General features: G+C 37.1%; 1 protein-coding gene across 1 annotated transcript in view; it reads left to right on the top strand.

Moving 5' to 3' along the window:
* The first annotated feature begins 689 nt into the window (after positions 1 to 689).
* Positions 690 to 8,495, top strand: part of SPATA1 (spermatogenesis associated 1) — a 15,985-nt gene continuing 8,179 nt past the window's right edge. The window contains exons 1-6 of the mRNA XM_010295069.1: positions 690 to 725; positions 1,624 to 1,730; positions 5,192 to 5,309; positions 7,436 to 7,489; positions 7,588 to 7,918; positions 8,033 to 8,240. Coding sequence (XP_010293371.1) covers positions 690 to 725; positions 1,624 to 1,730; positions 5,192 to 5,309; positions 7,436 to 7,489; positions 7,588 to 7,918; positions 8,033 to 8,240 — 854 coding nt within the window. The remainder of the gene's footprint in view (positions 726 to 1,623; positions 1,731 to 5,191; positions 5,310 to 7,435; positions 7,490 to 7,587; positions 7,919 to 8,032; positions 8,241 to 8,495) is intronic.

Below are 8,495 nucleotides of genomic sequence, written 5' to 3' on the forward strand. Positions count from 1 at the left end.
CTGAAGGAGGTTTGTAACCTCTGAGGTGCTGGAAGAGCCTTCAAAGTGAGAGCGCTGAGAAAAGTCATAAGGGTAGGGCAGAACCATGGTTTCTAGTTTATGAAAGGATTTTTCTGACATGGTCGCCTGGCTACAGTCAGGTTTCCTTGGGATAGTTACTGTGTTTGGCTGGGGCAATGTGCTGTGCATGTGGCCTGGCTGCAGTTCACAATAATTGTTCCTTTATCAGAGGTAAACCCAGAAATTAAAAAAAACCTGCAAGAATCCCATTTTGTGGGGATTTAGGTCTCGGGCTCTAGGAAGACGGTACAATTGTGTAGCAAATTACATACAACCAAAGTATTTTTATGAAAGGAGAGAAAATGTTAAGAGGAAATACTCCAGCGCAGATCTCTCGGAGCTGCAGGGCTGTGATTTAGCAACTCCCCCAGTTACTTAGGTGATACTCACTTGTGTAGAAGGTGTGGTTGAATCTGTTCGCAGTTAGCTCGAAGTTTTCTGCCTCAGCACAGGAACAACTCTTCCATTTTCATAAATGGAAAGAAGAACAGTAAATGAAAATAAAGGATATTAATGGAGTAACTTCTCTTGTAACATTATCATGAAACTAATTCTTAAAGAATGTTTTGATCAAAAATAAACTTAGAAAGCCCACCTGGCATTCGCTGTGATCAAGTACAGGGAGCAACATGTCATTCAGTCAAATGAGACCTCGAACATCGCAGGTGAGAAATTTTGTACTTTTCCATAGAGGTTTTTTTAGATTTCACAAATAAAAATAAAAAAAAATTAAAATAAGTTACACTGTACCTTTTTTAGGAGACCTGAGAGGAAAAAAACATAGCTTTTAACATAGTATATATAGAAAGCATTCTTTTCTAGTTTATATTTAGTAACTCTACAATTGCAGAAATATTTAATACAGCTTATTTGCATGGATTCTAGTTACAGGGAAGAGTATCGTCTTTGTCAATACCATCTGATTTTCACTAAAAATATCAATACCCAGACACTAACAGTCCCACAATTACCACAGGTTTGAACACAATCTAAGTGAACCTTACTCAGAGCAGGCTTAGTTGCTCTTGTTGCAGGCATTACCAGGAGCATTTATGTGCTTCCAAGGTAGCTAATATTATTACTGTTAGAAATATTTTGATTTTTTTTTTCTTGCTAGCTTAGTTTTGGTGCTGTTTGGATCAAGCTTTCTGGGCTTTGCATTTTTTATGAGGTGAACAAAAGTAGGATTTCAACTGAAGTATTCTTATAACTGTGACACGCTCAAGAGTATCAACTGGTTTTGGTAAGCTCTGTCCATTGCTGTCACAGCAACATACAGCAGCAGCACAGGTTCTTTTCTGTCATTCCGACTGTTGAGTTTGTTCTAATGTGACTTATTTTGATTGCCTGTCAGCTGGCATTCAATCACAAATTGTGCTACTCATCCCTGTTCTCACCATCTAGTCATCATTTTCAGATAGAGCCTCACTCTTCTAGCCCATGTGCTAACATCAAAGAAACCATTCCTGCCTCCAGAAATTGAAAGTCCACCTAAGCAAAACAATGCATATAGAAAAAAGATTATAATATATTTACAGTTATGATCATTTGTTCTTTATTTAGTTGGTGGAGCTCCATGTTTTTTATGTCCCAGAAGAAGTGTGGAACTTCAAGCTGAATACAGTTCCTGTAGCTCTTACTAGCAAATTCATCTCAGCTGGATTTATAAGGTGAGTATAGTCTTAGGCTTTATGTACGTGGAAGGTCCTTTACATTGTCCTTCAGTCATTTAATCCATCTGTTGCTCTATAGAGCACAATTACATCTGTCAGAAGAGACTTGTTCTCCAATAATTTCTGGAGGGTGAGTGGTGCCCACGACCAGTCTTATATTTATTTGGACTGTATCAGGCTTAGGTCCATTGCAGCCCTTGGTGTAGACCATTGAAATGCACTTCCAGAGCAGTGCTAGTATTTCTGCAGAATAATTTCTTCTGTAAAATCACAGTTTTATAGTCTTTCTGTCCCCTTGAGCCTGATTATCAAAATCTTGAATTCTTTTTGGCAATGGGCCAGCTTCAAGACAGTGGCCTGATGAAGACAGGAGAGCCTATCAATTCCCAGGAACAGGGGTGTGATGATCTGAGCACTCTCAGTCCAAAGAAATAGCTTAAGCCATGTATCTCAAGGGAAAGCCTTACAGCTCATGCAACCACCAACCTATCTTCTTTCTTCTTCAGTAGTATTTCTGAAAGGTTGCACCCAACACCATGTGCTTTGTGTGCTCTCAGGTAGCTGCTTAGAGAACTTAGTGAAAGAACACCCTGGTTCCCAGTCCTAGGCCCAAGCCTGGCACAGAGAGTTGCAGCTTTAATCTTTCATAACTTTGAAAGTTAATTTTATACTCCTAAACATTTTACTCACAAAACCTGTGTGTATCTAGTGTCGTAAGAAGTTCTAGAAAAATCAAATAATGTGAAGATGTGTATTGAAACAGAGCTTTTACATGCACCTTGTCTGCTCCTGTGCAAAACCTGCCAGGGAATATGGGTTTTAACTGATTTAAATTTAGGCTTATATTGTCCACTTAAGACAATATACTGTGTAGCTGAAAAGATTTGACAGCAGTCAAGTATGAGCATGTAGAGCAGAACGTATTTATTCTCGCAGCTTCTTTTGATGAAAGGCTGCTCAAAACCAGAGGAAATAAGTGCACGTATCCATTTTGTTTGCTGTTCTAGTCTCCAGCAGAGGTGCAAAATACACAGCTGGAGTGGTAACTTCAAATCGTTTCATGTGATTGGACATTTGTCATTGCCCTCTCTTCTCTAGTGTAAATTTATTTTGCTAAGGCTCAATGCTGAGGCATCAACTTAAGTGAGGATTCTCAGTGATTTCCCTGGGTTTATATCTGTCTGGGTATTTGTTGTTTGCTAATGAGTCTTAAATAATTGCAAATTAATTATTCTATGGGTACTATGCAATGCAATGCTGCAGTACATTAGCACTAGCAATAACTAGCACCCGGCTAGTGTGTCACCATCTTTAAAAACTGAAAACTATTTTTTAAAACTTCTCTTCTTATAATCCAAGAGAGGGAACAGCTGCCTTGCAGGTACTAATGCTGTTTGGATGTTGTTGATAGCACTGTCCAGTCAGCTTGACAATCCTAGTACTGTCTGAGTCTGCTTAACAAATGATTCCTAGGTCTAAGTACAAGTAATTTCCATTAATCATGAAATTAGAGGAAAATATTAAGTGTGTAATTGTCTATGGCCCTGAGTTCTTGTTCCCATGAACTTGATTTCTCAGCCTCTGTGATCTTTTATTTATTCCTCATTCCTCACCACAGAAGCCATACTTTTGTTATTTCTAGATGAGATGGCTGCAGTGAACTCTAGTTTGCATTACTTTTAAAGGAACACCCTGAAGCAAATGACTCGGATGTGACTAGTCTTCTGCTAGCCAGTGGCAGCAAGTAAGAAATACATTATTATTTGTTCCTAGCAGCTGCACTGGCAAATAATTTTCAGATAAATTTCTGTCCTATATCTCAGGATCTGTATACCTAGCTAATTTTCTCCAGTGATACATTGTAGTTACTTAGATGTTTTTCCTGCTGTTTGTAAATGCGTTAGATTTAGATTTCCTTGCTCGTTTGGGCAGGCATTATCAGTGAAGGATGTGTAGTGTTAGAATTGCCGCTGAAAGAGCTTGCATTTATTGGGTTTCAGAAGACCATTCAAGGGGCGTATCTTCTCTGAGACATCACCTTGAAAGAAATGATAGTGAATGACAGATATTTGAATTATAGATCATCTCTGTTCTCACATAAGACCTTGGAAGGGTGTGTATTGAATTATATATCCATCTTCACATATTTCTTTATATATTTGAAATAAATGACATTAGGGCTAATATCTGCAGCAAGTGTGGGCAAAAAATGGCTGCAGAAGAAATAAACAGGAGCTAAATGTACAGGGACTGAGCAGTGTGGCCTAGATGTGTTCACCCTGCAGACGCTGGTCTCCTCTGCTGCATGCCTGTGCTCCAAGGCAGATTTATGATCTTGAGGAGGGTCCTGTAAGTCCAGGGTGTTTGAAATAGTGCAAGGGAAGCGTTGTAACCCTTCCGTTGAAGTACTGTGTTTATGAGATGAAACTGAGGGTGTTTTTACACACCTACGGTATGAGATGAAGGCATATAGGGCTGTTTGAAAGTGCAAACAAACCCTGACAGGTTAATGTTGAAGACCTCTCCAAAGTGAAGGGACAGCATGTTCTTGTCTATACTGGTTACTGAGAATGGCATGTGCTATCCGCCAGGCTATGTCTGTGCATTGCTTGAAGAGTGATAGCTGCCTGAATTTGTTCTCTGGTTTATTTTATATAGCAGCATAGGAGGAATTAGAATTGCTTATGTTGTGCTGCAGAGCTTTGGTGTGCCTCTTGCACATTTGGTTTTATTCTGCAGAGATAGTTTTTATTCTATAGTGATTTTTATTCTGAGCTTATTACTTCAATATTTACATGGTTTCCAGTAGCACATTAAATGATGCAATTTGTATTTGCATCAGCTCTCTCATCCTCAAACTATGGTGGAAAAGCTCACACTGCAGTGTTTGGTTTTGACTGAAAATACATTTGCATGTACACATGCACACACCCAACTTAAATTTGTGTTGGAGAAGACAAAATCAAAGGAATGTACCTGCTACTTAAAGTGGACAGTGATGAAGTCTCCTCTAGCCCTTAGTGCTTCCAGGGGTATGTTCTACAGTCCTGGACCAACCCCATGAAACTTCATCACCTATATGGAAATGCATGACTCTAGTTTCCAATGGTTTTGTTCTCCATCTGCAGATGAGCAAGAGCGTTCTGAAGGAGTTGTTTTCAAGTTGCAGCTACTTCCATATTCTCCCTCTGTATGGGGTTCCTAAAATACGAATATTGCTAGTTAATGTTATGACAGCCCTTGTAATTCAAATACCACAACCTGATACAATGTTCTGACTCTACCACCCCAAGACTCTCTGCCATATATGTAAGTAGGTTTAGTTCTAGGACATAGTTCCCTTTTTTGGTCATTCTGTCCATGCAGGCCAGCATGTATATAGTATTATCTTCCCCCTCTTACTAACTAGCCATCATTATTTGATCTTACAGATGTATTAATGAATAACAACATTCTAGGGTGTCTCCTCACATCACATTAAGAGTGCTACGGGAACAGCTTGGTGACTACCTGGGTGGAGTTGCAGTTGCAGATAAATTCAAGTTTTTAAAATGCATTGGGAAAAAACTAGCAGTGGTAAGTTAATTTTTTTTTTCTTTAGTGCTCTTCTTCTTTACAGTGTAAACCACAGATTTCATTCCTGCAGATTAGATAATATCACAAGAAAATAGAGATAACTTTAGGAGCACTGTTAGCATTTGTTTTTGAACATGCTGGAGCATAAGGTCCTGCCAGAGCACATCTACTTCCCCAAATACAAAGGAACAGCTGGACAGGTATATTAGAAACATCCTTTAAAGCATCAAATTTAAATAGTTGCCCTCCAGTCAAAAGATGCAAGTTTTGATAAGTCAGTGGGCTAAATATGACAAATCTGGTTGCATTAAAAAATAATCCCTCTAAGGTCATTATTACCAGTACATGGTTGGGAATATGGCAATTGAAGAATTTGCAATGGAAACTGAGTGAGTCGAGTTCCTCTAATGGTTCGTGCTGTGACTACCCAAAAGTCTTTAAAAGATCAGTCTCTGAATGAAAACTTCTCTGGATGTACATTTGTGTTGCACTAATGAGTCCAGTAATACAGCCTGAGATGTATGTAATCAAAAACCTACATCTCTAAATCATAACTGATCCTCACATTGATTCTATATATATTTATATCTTACACACTATAGCTAAAGATTAAATAAACTTGCAAATCAATCCAACTGAAAGTTTGTTCTTGTAATCCACAAAGACTTAAGTCATGTACATAAGTATGGGATACTTTTTTCGCCTCTCATTTCACCTGTTTCTCACAGATTTGGAAATTAATTACAAGCTGGAAATTTGGTGCTGTTTTTTATTTCATTTGCAGTTGAGTTATCACTAAGATTACTCACACAGAAGACTAGAATAAATACTAAGTAATGTGCAAAAACTAGGTGGAAAAACATGAAGGGAAACTTAAAGACTGTGACACAATCTAAATCTGAAAATGTGCATATGTCTTCAAAGACAAAGGTCTTTTTAACTGGATGATAATAAGTAAGATGGTGTATTTACTTCCCCATTGATAGTTCTGAGATAGAAGAAGAAATTTTCCATCTTCCTTTAGAATGTCAGGAAATTAATAAAATATTTTACTTTAGTAGAGAACTAAAGGTATCAGTAGGTACAAGTGAAGATTTTTAGTGACAAATTAAAGATGTAATTTTAATTTGGGGTATTTACTGTTGCTTGATGTTTAATTTTATAACAAAGTGTAAAGCAATAAACCCACTAACTTGTTTATTTGTTGTTTAGGGTCATGGTAACCTTCCTGAATTACATCTCCATGATCAAATATTTGTTGAGTGAGGTTTCCCGCCCCCTCACCCCCCCAGTCTTCTGTTTCACAACAGCAACAATGTAAGCAGAGCTAAGAGCTGTGCCCTACTTGCAAGTAAAGGCCTTTAAATGAAAAATAAACATAAAGCAAAATCATGTTAATTTGCTCTTCCTTTTCTTGCATATAGCCTGTGTTTCTAATATGAATCAAAGGCATTGCCTGGCTGTCACTGAGACTAGAATTTGGCCCCATGTTTAGTTCAGTTTCATTAGTTAGATGTAAGCTCAGATTTCTTTTTTTTTTTTTTTCTTTTCTGTTGGAGCACATCTTTCAAACATACATTGATTATCTTAGACTTTGTTTTTAGGATGACTGTTGAAATCTGAAAGTGTATATCACACAAAGAATATAAAGACAAACAATAAATACAAGAAGACATAGGACAGTAATAGATTTTTTAAATATGTATACATATTTTGCAGTATTGTATCAGGTGAGTAGAGAAAATTATGTGAGATCCAGCATTTCTATTCAGATGCAGCTTGAAGCAATTTTTGCTAAAAAAAGTCGAAGACCTTCTTCTGTTGGATCAGGTGCTTTGAACCATAAGCGAAAGGGCTAAGGATAAAAAATATTATTCAGTACATCCATGCACTTTTGTGAGTCTGATTGATATTTTGAAAAATAGACAAAATAAAGTTTCGGTACCACGTCAGAAAATAGTAGTCTATGTTCCTTCTTCCCTATGAGACCATTGCAGAAGACAGTACTGGTTATGAAAAAATGTAGTATGTAAATACGATGATAGAATACAGAAATTATGTGACATGCAACATTAGTGATAAGAAAGTATTTTTATTGGTTACACTTCCATTCTTTATCTTCCAAGGTGAAAGCAAAGCAAGAAACAGAACTGGAACTGAAGTCATTTGCTCCTCCCTATGTAGGTATTGAATGGCTTTTAAGGTATCATTTTCAGAAACTTTTTACATCGTCCATTTCCCCTTTTGTCCTGTCTGATGAATATACTGCATATTTTAGGCACTTTATCCTGAATTATATTTATTACCTGGAGTGGAATACTTTGAAGATGTTTATCCATTATCATCATCAACTCAACAAAGACATCACTTTAATGCAGAAGCTAGTAGGTTTGCTCATGGATTAAGATTGTCCAGTCTTCCCCAACAAAAATCTGAAAAAAGCAAACAAGTTTTAGAAAGCATACAAAACAGTCATCAGGTAGAAAATCGGGAAGTGCACAGTCCTGTGGAATGGGGTGAAAAAGAACCTGATACAGTTTTGCACACAAAATATAAGCAAGACCATAACAACAGGATTCAAGAAAAACAGATCCCGTTTAGAGGAAAAGGTAAGTTTAACCAATGTAGTGAAGGAGGATGATGAAGGAGGAAAAGAATAAATATTACTGTTAACATTTACAATGAAATAATATTTCTGTTTTCTAATATCAATTACTGTGCAGATCAAAGTGGATCCAGTGGATCTCTCTTCACACCAAGTAACTCATATCCTGCAGATTGTGAGTCTGGAAAGCGTAATACGGTATTACAGACCTCTCAGCAAAATCATCTCAGCCAAGATCAAAAAGAGTGTAACACTCCTAAATGGAATGACAAAGACAAAGGAATTGCTCTAACTCTTCATGTAAACCACAGTGATGAACAAGACCAGAATAACCAAACACCTCAAAATCACATTAAATATCAAAAGGGTACAACTGTTCATTATCATATTTTTGCTAAAACATGTGTTTTAGAAAGTTGGCAGAGTAAAGCTAAGTTTTAAGAAATTTATAGTTAAAGCACGAGTTGGAATATTGCTAGCAGAACAGTATTCTAATTTTTAAAATAATAATAATGTCATTCAAAAAACTGTAGTTTTACTTTGGATTAGTCCTTCTTTATCACTGTGTAGTGATGTAGGGA

Source organism: Phaethon lepturus, unplaced genomic scaffold (genome assembly GCF_000687285.1).
Source record: "Phaethon lepturus isolate BGI_N335 unplaced genomic scaffold, ASM68728v1 scaffold52979, whole genome shotgun sequence".
Taxonomy (NCBI): domain Eukaryota; kingdom Metazoa; phylum Chordata; class Aves; order Phaethontiformes; family Phaethontidae; genus Phaethon; species Phaethon lepturus.